The following is an 18,526-nucleotide window of genomic DNA, read 5'->3' as shown; positions in this document are numbered from 1 at the left end:
CCTGTTGCTTAAAAGTGATAATGTCAAATAATATGACACCATTTAATTACCCATCCAGGAGAAATTGCTATTCTAATCTTCCCAACTATGCTAATCACATCAATAGTAAGTCTAATTAAATCTATCTTGCAGAGGACATACACTTTTTTGTATCATTGACTCAGCTGACCCGTTTGAAGTCTTGTAACTCAATCTATTTTAGAGGTAAATAAATGTAAGATAAAGTAGTATCATAAGACAAATGGAATAATTCAAAACATTTTTTTTCTCCAGTGGGTGTCCTTTAAAATAAAAAAAAAATGCCCCCATCACAGGCTTTAGGGAATCTTCCTATAATTAGAATTCCCATCAGTAAACACACAAAGGACTAGTAGTGATATGCTAAGTTCGTGTGAAGTGGTAACAAAAGGCAACTGAAAACTCCCTAATCAAAAGAATTATGTAGAAAGTGGCAGAAGGGAATGAATATCTTCTTTTTTTAAGACCATGTAAAGAGAATCAGAGAGCAATTGATGCTAAGTTTTTTTTGGGGAGATTTATTTAAAAAAAAACCCAGACTTCTACAAATAGAAAAAAGACAAATGTAACAAAGTCATCCATCAAAAATAAATTGGCAAACCTGGAAGAATTTTTTTCCTCCACATAATGTTGTTCTGATGCCTCTTTAAGCTATGGAAATGGCCTGAAGAATATGCCAGCAAGTTTTGGCAGGATCTACCAAGCTGGAAAGACTTTATGTATATTTGTGGTAATGGATGGATTCTACTTTCCAAAGACTGGCAGATATAAAGAGAGAGGGGGTAATCACCAGTAGGCTGAAAACTTGGGGAAGTATTGTTTGACCATAGCAGAAAAAGAAATATACAAAATGATCCACAATCCTGGGCGATCCCCTTCTGCTACTGCAATGGCTGTGGTAGACTGGAGCAAAGGGGGAGAAGTCGATAAGCATTATGGTTTTGTTGTCTCTCTATAACATTTAAATTAGATGTTGGTACACTAAACATCAGACATCTGTCCAATGGCCAAAGAGTTGACATCCCACTGAAGGAATCAAGTAGTATCAATCTTTTACGCTTGCTTTGATGAAATCAATAGAAAGATTAAATTTATGGCTAAATGGAAGGATAGTTCACAGGTTCTTCTCAGTGAGCTAAATAAAGGAGTGGGTAGATTTGGTGTTATCAATGCTCCCAAAGATAACAAGAAAGATCATTTCATGACACATTTGGTCTAGTGATACTGGAATACTATTGGTCTCTATTTATACAAACATAAACAAAATACCATAAAATTAATTTGTAGCTTATATGCTTCTGCTTCAGATGAGATAGAAAAATTTTATTAAAAACTCAATGAAGGCCTCCAAAGTAAAGGAATAAATATTAGATTCTCAGTGAAATCAATGAAGAGTTTGGAAAGGATAAAGGTGGACAAATGTTACATGTAGAGGGTATACTTGTGTGCCTTAATCTAAAAAAGGCATTCTTTAGCCACTTGCTTGCTTTTGCTGTTGCTACTATGTGAACACATACATATTTTGAACACTAGTACAAATGGACAATTAGTTGGGTCCAGAATTAAATAAGAGGTAACGGGCACTTTGGAATGTCTTTGGGGAACTGCAGAGTTCCTTTGAAGACCCTTAAATTTTCACAGAAAGAGAGTACTATCTTTTTAGTAATAGTATTCTTCTAGTACTGCTATATGTTTGCAAGTCTTTGAAGAATTAAAAATGTGTCTCACACAGAAGAAGTGATAAATGGTGGGTGTGAGCAGGTTACAGCATACAAAACATAGGAAACATCAAAGAAAGAAGAGGATTAAAGTTTATTATCAGGGAAATATATGGTAATGAATGAAGGCAAGATGGTAATATGTTAAGAATGGGGGATAGCAATGGATTTCTAGCTGCATTCTCCTTGTTTTCTCATGAAGTGTGTCTGGGGCGGGGAGGTAGGAATGCACCTGGTCTGTTGGCTAGAACATTTGTGGTAAACTTATGGGAAGACATGGAACAGAAGCATGCAGTATGGTCAAACATGGATGGTTTGTTATTTACATGGATGGAGAAAACTTCCACAACAGTACAATCATAGACCCTGAATAGTTGATTTTTTCTGAAATATTTGTTAAAATTCTGGAATCCGCAATTTTGGAAATGATTTTGGAACCTTATCTTTATCATTGACTTAAGTTGTCTTGGTGAAATCTTATCTGAAAAATGAAAATTATGTTTGACTTCATCTATGTTCTATGGATTAAATAACATCAAAGAAAATATTTTATAAAGGGAATATTTCAACTATAAGGTGTTATACTGTAGCAATTACACACTACATGAAGTTGTATTTGGGGCATGGAAAAATTTTCTTGCACAGTCACTATGGAATTAAAAAGATTGTTTCTTAAAAATGTATTCACAGGTTGTATTCACTATAATGTGTATTCAATAAAATAAAAATAAAATGTGTGTGTGTTTGTGTGTGTGTGTGTGTGAGAGAGAGAAGAGAGAGAGAGAGAGAGAGAGAGAGAGAGAGAGAGAGAGAGAGAAGACAGAGAGAAGAGAGAGAGAGAGAGAGAAGAGAGAGAGAGAGGGAGGGAGAAAGATGCTTTTCATTGGCAGTGATTTTGTTAACAGGGAGCTCAAAAAAGCTAACTGTAATTAATAGTTTGATATTAAAATGAATTTCCTCACCTTTTTCATGGAGATGTGATGACTATTTTTATAAAATTGTGGAATAATTTGTTTTTTTAACTTTTTAAATATCCATGTGTGTTTATATAACCAATGATTTATTTTTACATTTAACTCCTTAGATTAGGAGGTGCAGTTTCCTTTCAATTATTTTAACACATTTCTATCTCTTTTAAAACTTGGTATTTGGGGGCAGTTAGGTGGTGCAGTGAGTCAGGAGGACCTGAGTTCAAATCTGGCCTCAGACACTTGATACATGTACTAGCTGTGTGACCTTGGGCAAGTCACTTAACACCAATTGCCCTGCCAAAAAACAGAAAACAAAACCATTATTTAAAACTTAGTATTTGTCCCTTTATCCCATGCATTTTCCCCCCAAATCACTCTTATACATTCTATTCAATTTAACAAGTGTGAATGCAACACCCACCACATATTTAAACACTTCTAGTTATTGTGGGTTGTGGAAAGTAGGATTGTGTTTGAGTTCCATTTGAGATGCTATATTGCCTTGGCCAACTTACAAACCTATTTGAGCCTCAATTTCCTTATCTGCAAAATTTTGGTTTAAAAACAAAACAAGACAACCTTGTACCAATCTGCCACAATAGACAGAGTGATGGATTTGAATTAGCTAGATTTGGATTCAGTTCCCACATCTGAAAATTATGAACTCCATGACTGCAGCCAAAGTTTAGCACTAAGCTTCAAGCAACTTGTTATAGACTTACCTTACTTAGTTATAGGTGGGTTGGTAGAAGTTTCTACTATGCACAAAGCACAATTCTTTGATATATTGACATTTCTAAGTTCTTATTCCCAATTGGAACAAATGCAATGTTGTACATAAAGTACTTTATAAATGCACTAAAATTATATGTAAATGTGCCAACTGTATTTTTTATAAGACAGGTTTAGTTCTTCCTCTATGGAGTTGTACACATGAAATAATAAGATATGAAATAATTACAAAGCAGTTCAATGACTTAAAAAGTAGAGTATATGTCTAAAAGTCAAAAGATTTGGGCCTGTCATTGGCTAGGTGTGTGACTTCGGTTAAGTCAACTCCTTTGGGCTTCAGTTTTTCATCTTTAAAATAGATTTTGAACTAAAATATTTTAAGCTATCTTGATAAATTTTTAAAAATCTAATGATCACAATTGTTTTTAAAAATGAATGTAAGCATGTGCCATAACCTATTGCACAGATTCTAAGTATTATGGGATATTAGGAAGAAAAAAGGTATGATTTTGTGGAATCAATTTTACCTACAGCTATCAAAATAGCCAGCATGGAGGAGGAGGGACATTGAAAGTGTTGAAATCTGAGTAAATTAAGGAAAGAATCAATAAACAAGGATATGAAGGCAGGAATGCATATGACAAGTGTTGGGGACAATGTTGAGACTTGATATGCAGTGTTATAGTCCTTTATGCCCCAGACCGTGGAGGAGTCATTTAACTTATGAAGGTTTCTGTTTCTTTATTCAATAGTAAAAAGAGGTGGAATAGAGGAACTCCAGCTTTTTCTAGTTTCAAAATCATGCAGTTCAACCAACTTGATCCTCCACTTAGCTTCAGTGATTGGGTAACCATTGAGCATGCCATTCATTATAAAAATAAAATAGCAAATAGCTCCACAAGCAATTATTAAGGGTTGGCATATTTTCAGTATTTAAGATGAAAGAACAGTGGAGAAGTCTTTCTTAATTCTTCTGAGCACATTAAACTAGCTGTGGAACCCTGAATAGGTGACTCACTTTGTCTCTGTGTAAATCATTTAAATTATGCTCCAGAACAAGCATAATATCTACCCTAATGAATATAAAATAATTAAAATAGATGAGAACGAACTCTTATTTTCAAGCATTTAAATCTACGCCTTTATTATTATCATTGTTAAAGCAGACCAATAATGAAAGCTTGGGGTCAAATCTTACCAAACCAGCTGCATGAGCCTAGGAAAGACACATAAATTTTCAGTGCTCCAGGCAAATTTCTAAAAATATAAATTACAGAACAGCTGCAAATCTGAATTGGTTAAGGGAGGGGCTTCCCCCCCCCCAATGATTTCATTTCATCAATGTAATCATAGTTCTATACTAAATATGTACATGCATTAATTCATTCTTTCTTTCATATATACATATGTATAAATGAATGAATTTGAAAAGCAATTATTAAATATTTACTATGTGCTAGAATCTGTGCTAAACACTGGTAATACACATATTGTTATTGTTTGTCCTTCATTCTAGAAGAGGACCATGGTGTCAGGAAGGTGATGCCATGACTTGCAAATGAATTGGATTTAAGTGAGAGAGGGCTTGCAAATTTGCCAGCCTCACTTTATCCTCTAGAGCCATTTGGGTCCAATGGCAATATATAAATCAGCACAACTAGAGATGGCCCCGGATGCAGTGGGAGACTTGGGCTTTTTTAAGCTAAGGTCTTTCCCAGGTCCTAGTTTGACTGAGGAAATGCCCATTCAGTGATTAAGTTTAGGTAAGAAATGAGGCAAAGAATGTCCTCTTACCTAGTTTAAAAAAGATTCAATATAGGAGAAGACTCTCAGAGTTTCTGACCAAAACACAAGCAATTGCTATTTACATTCACTTTGACCACCATCGGTGGTCAATCAATGAGAGCCAGAGTGATTTATATCTCTTAGGAAGATGACATTCTTCATGCTGCTGGGGCTCTGTAATCTCATCTTTCCATCTCTATATCTATGATCTATGTGGATATTCCTTGCAATAATGCAGGTTATAACTCATCTGTATTTGTCCATCTTTTGAGATTCTGGTCTATGGAACAACTCCTATAGCAGTGTCTTATTTAATATTCTGAGAGTAGAGTGGTGTACTGAATAAAATAATCAGGGTTGAAAATATCTGAGTACCACCCAATTTAAAATTCTATGATTCTAACTTTGGTAATTTTACTTTATAAAACTTAGCAAACACCAAATAAAATGATCATTTACATATGTAAAGTAGAACAGAAGAAAAGACTGATTGCAAAGGAACCTTCGAAACTCTTTTACATATGGTCGGCTTTCCTTATTAAGTATAAAATAAATTCAAATATAACAGTTAAAGGCGCTTTCTTGTTTGGTTTTCATTCTATTCTCTTCTATGCATTTAAAATTTCTAAAAAAATCTATGACCATTCTTTATTTCTCTCTTCCTTTCTTTCTATGCTACAGCAGACTTCCACTGCTTCCTCCTTCCCCCATTAACTGTTATAGTATGTGGTGGAGGAAAACTTGAACTTTGGTGTGCTGACTTTCACATATGAAGATTTTTTAATGGATAATAGTTTAATTATTTACATGAAATAACCTATAATTTAAAATATATTAATTACCATTTTATGACTGATCTATTGAATATATGTGGACATACATGTAGACACAGATATACATGTTTAAGCATATATTTTCATATACTTATGCAAATCTATATAGTCTGGTCCTTTGATCTCATAAGCGTAGGTAACTCTCAGGAAATTCCTTCCATAAATGAAGTACTAGCAACTAGTCTTCAATGATCATTTTAGAGATTTGCCTGGACCAATGAAAGATAAAGTGACTTACTTGCCTATCTTCACACAGCTAGGATGTGTCATAAGAAGGACCTGAGCCCATTGCCTTCTTGACTCCAAGGCTAGGCCCTGTCATGTAAATACACATATGGTTTTACATAATTGATATGCAGTTGTAGGTTTCCATGCATTGAGATATCATTTTAAAAGCAAAATTCAACTATTGAGTATTGTCTTTTTTGACTGTATAGTATTGAAATAGTTTTTCTCAAGAAATACTACATTGTCCACAAGAATACAATAAAGGAAAACATGCTATCTCTGACCCCAAAGAGCCTGTGATTTTAAATAGTTGTCTCATTTTAGACTCATTGAGCTGCCATATAAGATATTCTAGTACGTTGGCAAGCTTTTTTACTACATTGTAAAATACTTCAACTCCTTTCTATTAAATAAATTCTTCTATATTCACTTTGAAACCTCCACTGAAGTGTCTTACAGGGGTTCTAAAAAGCATTAATGTTTAATTAAAACAGAATTTAACCTTAAAGCAATGTATTTTGTTGAGCTATTATCTCTCCTTTAATGTGCTACTGCATTCTTATGATACTGCATGATGAGAATATTATGAGACTATGGAGCCCATGGAAAAATTTTATGGAGGAAAGGTGTATAAAATTTATACATTTGGCCAGTGGACTCATTATTACAAGTAAAGAAACACTGAACTAGGAAAAAAACTGATGACATGCAACTTCTTAGAATTTAACCTGGAAAATATGTATGAATAAAATATGAATAGAAATAAAGTAACATGTAATTGAAAAGGAAGCACAAAACCATAAAATGTGTTTAACTGAAATATCTCAATACTTGTAATATCAATTGAGTTGGGACTTTCTTACTGTTTTAAAATGATTAATTAAGTGTCTTTGAGTCTTACTAGGTGCTAAGCCCCAGGCCCAAACCCCTATTAGGTGCTAAACCTATGTGGGTGTTTCTTGGTAATCAAGGTGGGGCCCCAGGTGTGGCTAACTAAGGGAGGGCCTAGTTTACACATGAGTTCGAGTGATAGGTTTGGGACGTCAGAGGCTCTTAGACCATGTGGGTTTAAGTGGTCTCTTTGTGACGATTTTAGGTCACATGGGTGAGTCGCATGTGTGACTCACCCCTGACCCTGAAAAAGATATAAAACCAGGGTTTGGTTTTCTCTTCTTTGGAGCTCTTACCCACAGCAGTGGTGGCACCAGTGACTCTGGGTCAGCCCAAGTTATGAGCTCCCGGGCTAAACCTAGATGTTGGTTAACTATGAATCTGTATTTGGTCTGTCTGTCGATGTTTGTAATTTGTTTAGGGCTCTCACTTGTGCTGGTGTGCTGATGTGGAGACTCCAGGCAGCTGTAGCTAAGGGCCCTCCAGCTTGTAACCCAGATGCTGGGACTTTGTTAAACTCTGGTAACTATGTGTTGGGATTTGAATCAGACAAGGTCTGTCTGTTGGTGTTTGTACCTTGTTGGTTATTTTGCTCTGAACTTCAGGGTGCTGGTTTTTTCCCCTGAACTAAGTGAATGATATTTGTATGCTGAATTACAGTAAGCTTGTCAACCCCTTAAATGTTGCTTTCCTTACTAAAGCAAATCAAAAGAACCTGTGCTTTTGCAGCATGCTGGTAGCATTCTTGTTGTTGGTATTGTGTTGGTCTTTCACCGCCACAACAGCTGCTAGCAGGATTGTTGAAACAATACTGTCATATGATCCCTATAATGCCCTACAGGAAATTTCAGTATTATAGTAATTTTGCTTATATGAAGACATAAGGCATTAAAGGAAGAGATTCTCATTCATTGAAGATCAGCAGTGATTTATTTTTAGAGCAGTCTCAGGAGAATTACACATTTCACAATTTCTTTTGAAAATCTTTTCTTTGTCATTCTTGTCTTAGTAAGTAAATGAAACTATTCTTTTCCATTTACTTGAAATAAACATATATTGTTGGGCAGTTTAAATAAGACTTGTTATAAATATTATTCTATAAATATTATTCACCATACCAATTTTGTAATTGAAATTTTTGTACTAGTATTTTTTAAAAATATCTATTGGTAAAGTTGATATGACATAGTTGAAAGAACTGTGGACCTACAGGTAAGTGAACTAGGTTCTAGAGGGATAGAGATGTCTCACTGGGCTGAAAATTAGGATGATTCTGTTTTGATCCCAGAACTTCTACTTAAAGTATTTCTCTGACTTTGGTGAATTCACTTACAGAATGACAGAAATGCAAAGAAAGTCAAAGATCACATATTCCAACTTATATCTGAACAGGAATCCTTCTACAACACACTCCACAAGTGGCCAACCAGTTTCTACTTAAAGACGTACGGGAGTGTGGTGAGGGGTGATTATACCTAGCAAAGGCAGCCTTTTCAAATTATGGATAGCACCAACTCTTAATGAGTTTGCCCTGGCATCAAGCCTAAATTTGCTTTCTAAAACTTCTCACTCTTCCTAGTTCTGCCCTGTGGGACTAAGCAAATTAAATAAGATTCATCTTTCCATATGATAGTCATTCATATATTTGAAGACAGCTATCCTTTACCTTCTAAGCCTCCTCTTCTCCAAATTAAACAATCTGTTTCCTTTAAGCGATTATTATATGAGACAAAGAAGAAACTCTTCAACATCCTTACCTTCTTTCCTTGGACACTACTATTTATCAATATTCCTCCTGAGTCCTATTTATTTTATTTCTCACATACTCTGGGTGGGCAACACAATTTTAAATGTTCCTTCAAATTTTAAGAAGGTTTTCATAATTCCATGTGTCATAAAATATGTTATCCCATTTTAATCCATTAATCATGTAATCCACAAAGATGGGGAATTACTATACTAGCTATTGTTAGTGGGTTACCTTATAAACTTTTAGATAAAAGTAGAGAATAACAGCCATATAATACAAGTCATTAGTTAAATATTCTGGTCGCAGGTCATCAAATATAATTCTATACAGAGAAAAAATAAAATAAAAAAATAAATAAAATTACACATAACATAATTGAAATTATATGCCATTGTTTGCTGCCTTAATTTTATTGATAGGTCAGACATTTTCATCTTATTGTATACACATGCTTAAAAGTAAGGAGTGCGGATACTTCCTTGTCACTCATATAAAGGATTTTCAAAAGAACATGTGCCTTGCCAAGAGCATTGACAAATGTCCTTACCTTCTCTGTGAAGGTTTGGGGAAGGAAACAACATAGATTAGTTATTTCTGAGTTCCCTTCTGGAGAGGCCAATGAACATTCAGGCTAAGCAAGCCACTTCTGAGACATGTATGCTTCTACCAACATAATTACACTCACTTTTTACAAGATGGAAAATGCTTAATTCTGGATTAATGAGCACAACTGTGAAAATGCAAACATACTGCACACCCACAGGCACAGTTTGGTAAAACAAAACAAAAAAAAACCCAACAACAACAACAACAACTTTATTGACACATGGCAGACATATGTGTGTATGTGTGCATATGTGATATATTTTGTGTATATATGTGTGTATATTGAGCTTGAGATACATACATATACATATAACCCACATGCATGGCAATCTTAATTTATTGACTCCCCAAAACATTCGTCCTTTCCATCTTCTTCATAATTGAGTTCTTTCGGTTCTTATTATTGAAAGTACAAGGACAGGATACTGAAATTACTGCTCAACATTTCTGTTCCGGTATTTTTTCAAAGGTCCACTGATGCTACCACCAGGGAACTCACAAATTCAGGAAAATGGAGTTCTATAAAAAAGTCCACTCATAATGATAGATTAAAAAGACAGAAATCTCCACCAGCACCACCACCATCACCACAAGGTACTAGCACTGGGAATGCTAGTCACTACTTCAAAAGGTAAGCTGTTTCATGAGCTTATTTTTGTAATCAGGTACTTTGGCAAGACCTGTCAGCCACAGAAGCCCTCCCCGCCCCCACTAAGGAGCATTATTTTTATAGGAAAAAAAAATGACCTCTAACAATAATAATAATAATAATAATAATGAGGAAAAGGCTGATAATAATAATTATTAAATTTGAATGGCTGTGCTTCATTATCATTCTGTAACTCGCTGCAATCCCAGCGAGGACATCGCTTTCAGACGGCAGCTGCTACTTGCCTGGAGAGCGCCTCTCCAGGAGCTTTAGAACACAATCTGATGTTTGACTTTCTTCCTACCTTCCCCCAGAAGGACCTCAAAGTACTCAATGGGGGCATTCTATTTTCCCATTTCACCAAAATGAGCTGGAAAGAGGTGGTCCAAGGTCTGAGTCCCCTCATTCCACTGTTTTCCCTGCCTTCCCTCTCCTCTCCCCCTCTTCTCAGACATGTTTCCAAAGTTCTAGAGCATCTCGTGGAAATAATTGTGTACGTGAAAAGAGAGGTTGTATGGATGAAGGAGATGCTGGGAGTTCTGAGGGTGGTCCCTTCTCTTTCTAAAAGCCCTCACTAGATATAGTGGCAGCGGCGGCAGCATTAACAGTGACCATCTGGACTCCGGAGAAACATTAACCTACTGTTACCCGCCCTACCGCTTCCGCCTCGGTGGCGCACCCACGCAGACACTCGCTTCTTTCAGAGCCTTCTCAGTGTCAATTCATCCTAACCTCCGCTCCCCTACAGAGACATCAGCAGAGGCGGTGTCCTCCATCAGTTTAACCCTAGAGTCAATCGATTAAAAGTTCAGGGAGAGATGCTTCGGGAATAAATGAACATGCCTTAGGAATGCAGACACATCTTTTTGTAAGCCCGGGGTAACAAGGAGGCCGGATCCTGGCTTCCAACATATAACGACCAAAATACAAATACTAGACAGATCCATAGTGGTGTTTAAATCAGGATATCGATTTTAAAACATACACTTGTGTGTGCATTTTTGTATGTGTGTATGCATGCATGCTTCTTTGTGAATATACATTTTTATGCCCCACTCCCACCCCCCAACCCCCAATGATGGGGCTTAAAGGAGTGTATACCTGGAGTCAGGGATAGTAGATTCAAATCCTATCTCTGACATTTCCTTACTATATGATTAAGGACAGACTAGTCCTTCAGTTTCCTCATCTGTAAAGCCAGGCTGTTCGACTATATCGGTTCTGTAACACTTTCCAGCTCTAACCCTATGCTCCAGTCAGTTTAATTGATCACGCATCAAGAACTGGAAGAGATCTCAGGGGCTATTTAATTCGAGCTCTTGTTATACAAAAGAGAAAAATGAAATCTAGAGGTGTTAGGTAACTTGTACAAGGTCATGCGTAGGGAGCGGCGGAAGAAGAATTCGAACTCGGGACATTGTACTCTAAAACCGTAATCTTTCTATCCACCAGTTTTGCTAGAAGCTGTGGTGCGCCTGTGTGCATGCACATACGGGCCTGGGTCTCTGTCTCAGAGCGTGCGGCCACAGCACCAGCCAGGAGAGGAACTCCCTGGGAAGAGATAACGGCGGTGATTTGTAAAGATGTGCTAATGACTGCAGTGGCTTTGAGAGGTTCCGAGACTCAGACACCCCTTCCCTCCAGCCTCTTCCTGCTTTGATAATGAGAGGTTGGAGGGTTAGGGGAAGGGTGGGTAGCTATGGCAGGCCCCTGGCTGCTGGTGGCCTGGGTTCACAGGAATTCCATAGCCTTGCAGTTCAAGAGAGCAATGTACATACATCGGGCAGCATGGTCTAAGCTACCGAGACACCCTCGGACTCAGGGAAGCCTGGGGCGTGCGCGCTAATCAGCCACTCGGCTGGGGAAGTGGAGCTAAGAAGGAGAAGGAGGAAGACATTTTTTTTCTTCTCACCTCCTACTAGACTCGAATTGTTTGTGTCTTTCTCAGCTCAGCTACACTTTCTTTTCGTTCATATCCCAAGGGAAGGAGCGTGGGAAAGCACCCCCTTTGTGCATGTATATATAGACCGAATGTAGGTAGTGGTACCTCTAAGATAGAATCACAGCTCTTTTCTAGATGAGGCAGATAGACTGCAGCCTCCTTGGACAGCAGTGGCTCAAAGGGCTTGCTGACTCCCAGCTATTTCTTTCCTCTCCTCCCTTGACCTCCACCCTTCCCTCTGTCCCCTAGGTGTGCTTAAATGGTCTAGGAGACAGATCAGCTTGGCAATTGAACAAATGTGTAAAACACATAAACAGATTAAAATCCTACAAGTATTTGTACATAAATGTAGAATACACGTATATATCCATATATATTCTGCAGACATTCCTATAAGACCCATGCTTTATCTTAATGTCTACTCATTTTAATCTTTCCCCAGCAGGACTGATATTGATCACAATTCTACCTTGCAGGCAATGGCGTTTTGCATAAGTCTCTGAAATGGCTGTGTAATATACATTTGAGAGTGTGAAATTGTGTAGGTAAGAAATTACTGGAAGATTGTTTCTCAAATGTCAGATGCTTTTCTTTCAGCTAACTCTTAGGGTTTTTAGATCTTAGAAGCTGGAATGTACACAAAAATATCCAGGGACTAGAAGAAGTGCCCTTAGTATATACTAAGGGCCTGACAGCAAAACAGAAATAGTCTAGCCAGAAAGGGGGGGGGGGGAGGGAGGAGGGAGAGAGAGAGAGAGAGAGAGAGAGAGGGAGAGAGAGACAGACAGAGAGAGAGAGAGAGAGAGAGAGAGAGAGAGAGAGAGAGAGAGAGAGAGAGAGAATGAATTTGAAAAGCAGGGCTTAATTCAGTCTGGGATTTTGTGTTTCAAGGCTAGCAAGGGAAACCCTTGAGAACAGTGCTCAAAAAAAGAAAGCAGACCAAATCAGCAGGGCCCTGAGAGAAAGTGTCTAGGAGTTTGATACTAAGGAGAAGGAATTTGAAGCACATAGATGTGTCCTTAAAAAATGTACAAGGAGACCGTTTTTGAGACTGATAAAAGTGGAAGTGGCCTTGAAAGATCTCTATCACTGAAGACAGAGCACAATAAAAAAATATGAGACCATCCTTTCTGAGAAGGGACCAAAGAAGAGAGTACTTTCTCTCCATACTCCACGCCCCTTCAAGAATGGAATGGAATGTTCTTTTTTTTTAATTAAAAAAAAAAAACATAAAATGTCTAGAGGCAAGGAAGGTCAGATTGTTCATGTCACTTGCAGCAAATTAACACTTCATTCAATTTTTCTGGCGCCTCTCATTCAGAACATACGGTAAGTGCGGGTTACAATACTATAATTGCAGTCAGCGCTGCTTGGTATCCTGTCAGGCTTGCCTGAGCTTCCCGCTCCGATACTCCCCCGCCCCACCTCCCCATTCTTCCGCCCCCAAAATGTTTTTCACTCAACAGGTACCACAAAAACTTGCAGTTAACCCGTGGTCATCTTTTCCCAAGGAGGGACACCCTAGTTCTTTAATTCTATAGGATGCTGCCTCCACGCGACTCCTACTTAGAAAACACCCGTCTCCTAAGGAGCTCCGGTGCCATCTATTAAACTAGCCTTGTGGCAGGCAAACTAAACATTAATACTAAGCTCCTTTTACGTCTAGCAGACAACCGTAACATGATCCGGTGCAACCAGAAACACGCTCTATGCAGAAAACTAGAGTTCTAAGGCGATCAGGTTGTTCTCTATGCATTGGCTTGGATCTGAAAGAAAGACTCTTGCCAAAATATGCTTTAATGTAAGCGAAGGATTAGAGAGCATTTTGCTTGCACATAGAGACAGCAAAAGCTCCATGGCATTAAGAATATTTACAAAAAAAACCTTAGCTGTATTGCTTACCATTGAATATAGTGTCAAGATAAAATAGCACAAGGTAGCCCTCCCACTCCTTTGAAACATGAATTATTATTTCCACGGAATGCAAATGCACTGTTTTCTGTGTGAGGACAACCAGCTGCAAGCTGTACAATAAACTGTTTCATAAAGACGGAGCCAGATTGCAGTTCAGAGAGTCACCCCCTTTAAAAAGGAAGAAACATGCAATTTGTGTTGACAACCTCTGGGTACCTATGCAAAAACCAAGATTTAAAACTGCCCCCCTCCCCAAAATAGAGATCGATAGTGTCTATTCGAGCTGCTCTGTGGAGGAGGAGGAGGAGGAGAAGGAGGAGGAGGCAATCCATCCAAAATTCACCATTAGTCATAAACACCTCAAGAGTATTTCTTACTGCAATTAATAGCAGGGTGCGTGTGAAGTTGTAGAAAGAGGCTTTCGGGTTCATTTCCTCCCCTGCCTATTGCATGGAGATCCCTTTCACATGCTCCCCAATGTTCCCTGCATCCCTGCTGCTTTACATGACATTTTACATTTCCACCTCTCCGATGTGCATGTGACATTCACTTCTACCTGTCTGAACAGGAGACTCTCTGGAGGTCTTTCATTTATTTATTTATTTTGGTTTTCTATCTTTTGGTCTTTCTACTTTATTCCTCCACCAAAGGGACGGTCTCTGCACTCCATAACATTTCATGCTTTTAAAAGATTTATCTTTGCCCAACCCTTCTGCAAGGTCCCAGTGCAGCTCTTCTACACCCTTCCATTCATCCATAGGGACACGCATATAGAGAATGCACAGATGCATGCAAATACATTTATCTATCTATCTATCTATCTATCTATCTATCTATCTATCTATCTATCTTACCTACCTATCTCTCCCTCTAGAATTGTTCCTGAGTTGTGAGTCATAGCTCCCTAATGCCTTTTAGAACATATAGTGTACATACAGTGCACCTCCCCTAACTTTCCCCACTGAATGGGTTAAAGGAATTACAGTAGTGTCTTTAGTATCAATATTCCACCGAAGCTACAATATTTATCAATTTGACTAGAAATAAAGGTAATATTCCTCCCTAAAAAAAGTCTTGCAGTGGGATTCTGCTTGAATATCCACTAGTTAGAGGCTATACGAACCAACTCACGTATTCGTTTGAGCATACTGCAAGAATATTTATTGAGCTCGGGCTCAATCACTGCATTGAACGCCAAGCCTGGCAAGCAAATGCATTTCCTATCTGAGAATAGAACCGTGAATCAACCCGTTCTTTATTATTTTTATTGTTATTTTCATTATCATCATCATCATCATCAGTCCGAATGGCAAAGTAATATGCAGACCTATTTCCAGGAGACAACTCAGAACACCTCAGATGAAAAGAGGAGAACCCTGAAATCAAACCTACCTTTCACACATGAAATCATCAATAAAAAGACGAGGTTCCAAAAGGTAAATCCACTTTTAATCCCCATTTTCTTCACCAGAATGAAATCAAGTCGGCAGCATTTAATACATCCTCTTTTCCCAAAGTCCCCCGATTTTGATTGCTTTGCACGGATTCCCCCTTTGCAGATCCCTTTCATATTATTCGTGAGCTCCTAATTCCTATTCCTTGGCCAGGCGCAGTAGAGTTGTTGCTGTTGTTGGTGCGCGGTCACAGCTCAGAGTGAATGGTGTTTCTGGGATACCACAGCAACCTTGACGAGGACTCAACCATCTCTCCAACGGGGGCACAGAGTCTCAGCTACTCTGGATTTTGTCTTTTCTTATGCATTTTTCCCCTCAACCCAAATCTAGCACAATTCTCACTTGTTATAGCAACCGCCAGAAACCAACAGAGAGCATCTTGAAGACCAGTGACGCTCTCTAATAAACTCCAAACAATATTTGATATTAAGTGGCTTGTTTTTTTTTTTTTCCAGAGAAGATCAATTCTGCCTGCAAAAGCAGACGGAGAAATAATGTTAGTGTGATTTCTATTGCAGCCTGAAATAAAATCTAGAAGCTAATGCTAGAAAAGATTAAAAGGATACTTTATTAGAGGGACAGGCTTGCTCTTTGAAAAACTGTCATCAAAGAGCATAGGGTTATCTATATCTATTTCTGTATTTCTGTGCCCCCATCGTTAATAAAGCCTGTGCCACTATTCCACTGGCAGTATATTTAAGGCAGACTGCTTGCATTCATTATACTGTGAACTGATTAGGAATAGAGATTACAAAATAGTGGCTTTGCACAGAGCCTTGTATACGTTAGATAGGTGTTCGTTTACCTATATACCCGTGTTCTTACGTGTGGCCCAATTTCATTCCAGGGTGGGCAGGAGAAAAAGTCATTTTCACAAATACTTGCCCCCTTCATATTATTTTTTCTCCCATAAGCTGAAAATAAAGAATAATTTGAAATAGTAAGAGGGAGCCATCTCATTTTCATCAATTCTGAAGTACTCCCAAATATGTAAATTGAGGGAAATTCTTTCAAAGCGAAAAATGTATGCATCTATCTATGCATCTACACTTCATGCTTAGATCGAAGGGTTAACGCCCTGCAAGGGAAGAGCACTTGCGCCATCTACTGGATCCTGGGAGACCATCGATTCCACTCTATTTCTAAGAGGAACCCCATTTTTTTCCTTCCCCCTTAACGCTGTGGGGTAGCACCGTTCCTGGGTGTGGAATTTTTGCTCCAATATGTCAGTGCCTAAGTACGCTTCTGAAATCCACAGCCACAGTCCCAACAATGAGGCCGTACCTTCCAGTAAGCTAGGGAGCCTACAGACCTTTTTGGGAATTCTCATTTGCTAGGGGGAGGTGGAGAGAACTGCAGTCCCTTTGCCTGGAATAGGTAAATGCATTCGCCTCTGCCGATATTCGAATGATGAAGCATGTGTTTGGGGTTTACAGAAGGCATATAGCAAAGGAAGGAGAGTACTTGTGGAATTTGTGGATCAGGGGCATTGTCCTCAAATGTTGTGTTCCTGTCCTATACTTTCTGCGACTCCTAACAGCTCCCGTGCCTGGGTTCTGTATGAGGTTGATTGCTAAGAGGGAAATAGAGTACAGTCTGGAGGGACTTCTGTTCTGCAAGGGATGCTGTGCATATTATAACTAGCTAGGCATGTTACAAAGAGGGCTGTGTATGTGTGTAGAGAGAGCTTGCTTGCTTCGATATTGCGGGTACTAGGTAGGTATTGTGCCTTTTCAGTATGTTGTATTGTGTGATGCAGAGAAGGCGGGTGTATGGGGCGGGGGGGAGAGGCGGGAGAGAGAGAGAGAGAGAGAGAGAGAGAGAGAGAGAGAGAGAGAGAGAGAGAGAGAGAGAGAGTGAGAGAGAGAGAATATTTCTGGAGGATGAAGAGAGTGTAGATTTTCGTGCATGTGCATGTGTTCGTAAGCCTGTTTGTGCAGTGTATGTGCAAAAGCCATACATGTTTGGGGCAGAGATGGCTCTTCCCTCCTCCCTGCCTCCCCCACCACAGGCAGCTGTAGCAGCAGCAGAAGCAGGACACTACTAAATGACCTCATTAAACACATCCAGCATCCAGGCACCTTCAGGGATTATTGGGAGTGAGGTTTGCTTCTTGCCATCAATATCCTGGTTTACTGTCTGCATATGCAGATTTCCCAGGGCCACAAGGTTGGGACAGAATGCGAACAGGGAGGATCAACACTGAAAACGTCATTAGGTGCTGAGGCACCTCGGCAGAGAGTCAGGAATTGATTTCAGCTGACGTCAACGTGAGTTGCTGCTCTCGAGGTCAAAGAAAAGTTAGATTCAAACAGGTCTTTCAACCTAATGAAAAAGTTCCACAGAATTGCTTTTACCATGTGATGGAGAGGTCAGTCATCTTACTGAAGAACTTAAAAAAAAGAAAATGAGCTCCCGAATTTATTTCTCTTACTTTTTAAATTGCACATTTTAAAACTTTATATTTATATACCTATTTGTAAGAAAAAATGTAAAAGAGCACATTACCATGTACCAAAAATTAGAGATATTCTAAATGAGGGCAAAACTCCTCCCCTAGCCTGTCGTATTTACCTGCAGTCCAGGGATCTTGAGGTGTCTATGGATAAATTTCAAGAGGTCTGACTTGAAGGAAAAAGAAATACATCTTTATTTTTGTTAACTTCAAACTGAAATGTGGCATTTCCTTCAATTATGAAAGTAGGCTAAACGCATTATTTTTGCCCTGAGAAATGCTTCATAGATTCCAACAGATTGCTAAAGGTATACAAAAACAGTTAAGAACCTCTTTATTTATATTTTATAAGTGAGACTCCGTTTGTTCTTGTTGAGTTGTTTTTCAGTCGTGTCTGACTCTTGGTGAATCCATTTGGGGTTTTCTTGGAAAAGATACTGGAGTAGGTTGCCCTTCTCTTTTCCATGTCATTTTACAGATGAAGAAACTGAGCCAAATATGGTTAAGTGATTTGCCCAGGGTCACATAGCTAGTGAGTGTCTGAGGCCAGATTTGAACTCAGGAAGAGCAATCTTCCTGA

The 18,526-nt window shown here is 38.5% G+C and overlaps 1 protein-coding gene across 3 annotated transcripts in view; it reads right to left on the bottom strand.

Moving 5' to 3' along the window:
• CSMD3 (CUB and Sushi multiple domains 3) overlaps nt 1-15,607 on the bottom strand; it is a 1,625,828-nt gene extending 1,610,221 nt beyond the window's left edge. For all 3 annotated transcript variants that reach the window (XM_036758935.1, XM_036758944.1, XM_036758952.1), the window contains exon 1: nt 15,430-15,607. In XM_036758935.1, the coding sequence (XP_036614830.1) occupies nt 15,430-15,607 (178 nt within the window). The remainder of the gene's footprint in view (nt 1-15,429) is intronic.
• Between the last annotated feature and the right edge of the window lie 2,919 nt (nt 15,608-18,526).

This window comes from Trichosurus vulpecula, chromosome 1, assembly GCF_011100635.1.
Source record: "Trichosurus vulpecula isolate mTriVul1 chromosome 1, mTriVul1.pri, whole genome shotgun sequence".
Lineage (NCBI taxonomy): Eukaryota > Metazoa > Chordata > Mammalia > Diprotodontia > Phalangeridae > Trichosurus > Trichosurus vulpecula.
The sequence above is the reverse complement of the archived record's forward strand: the minus strand, read 5'-3'. Positions and strand labels throughout refer to the sequence as shown.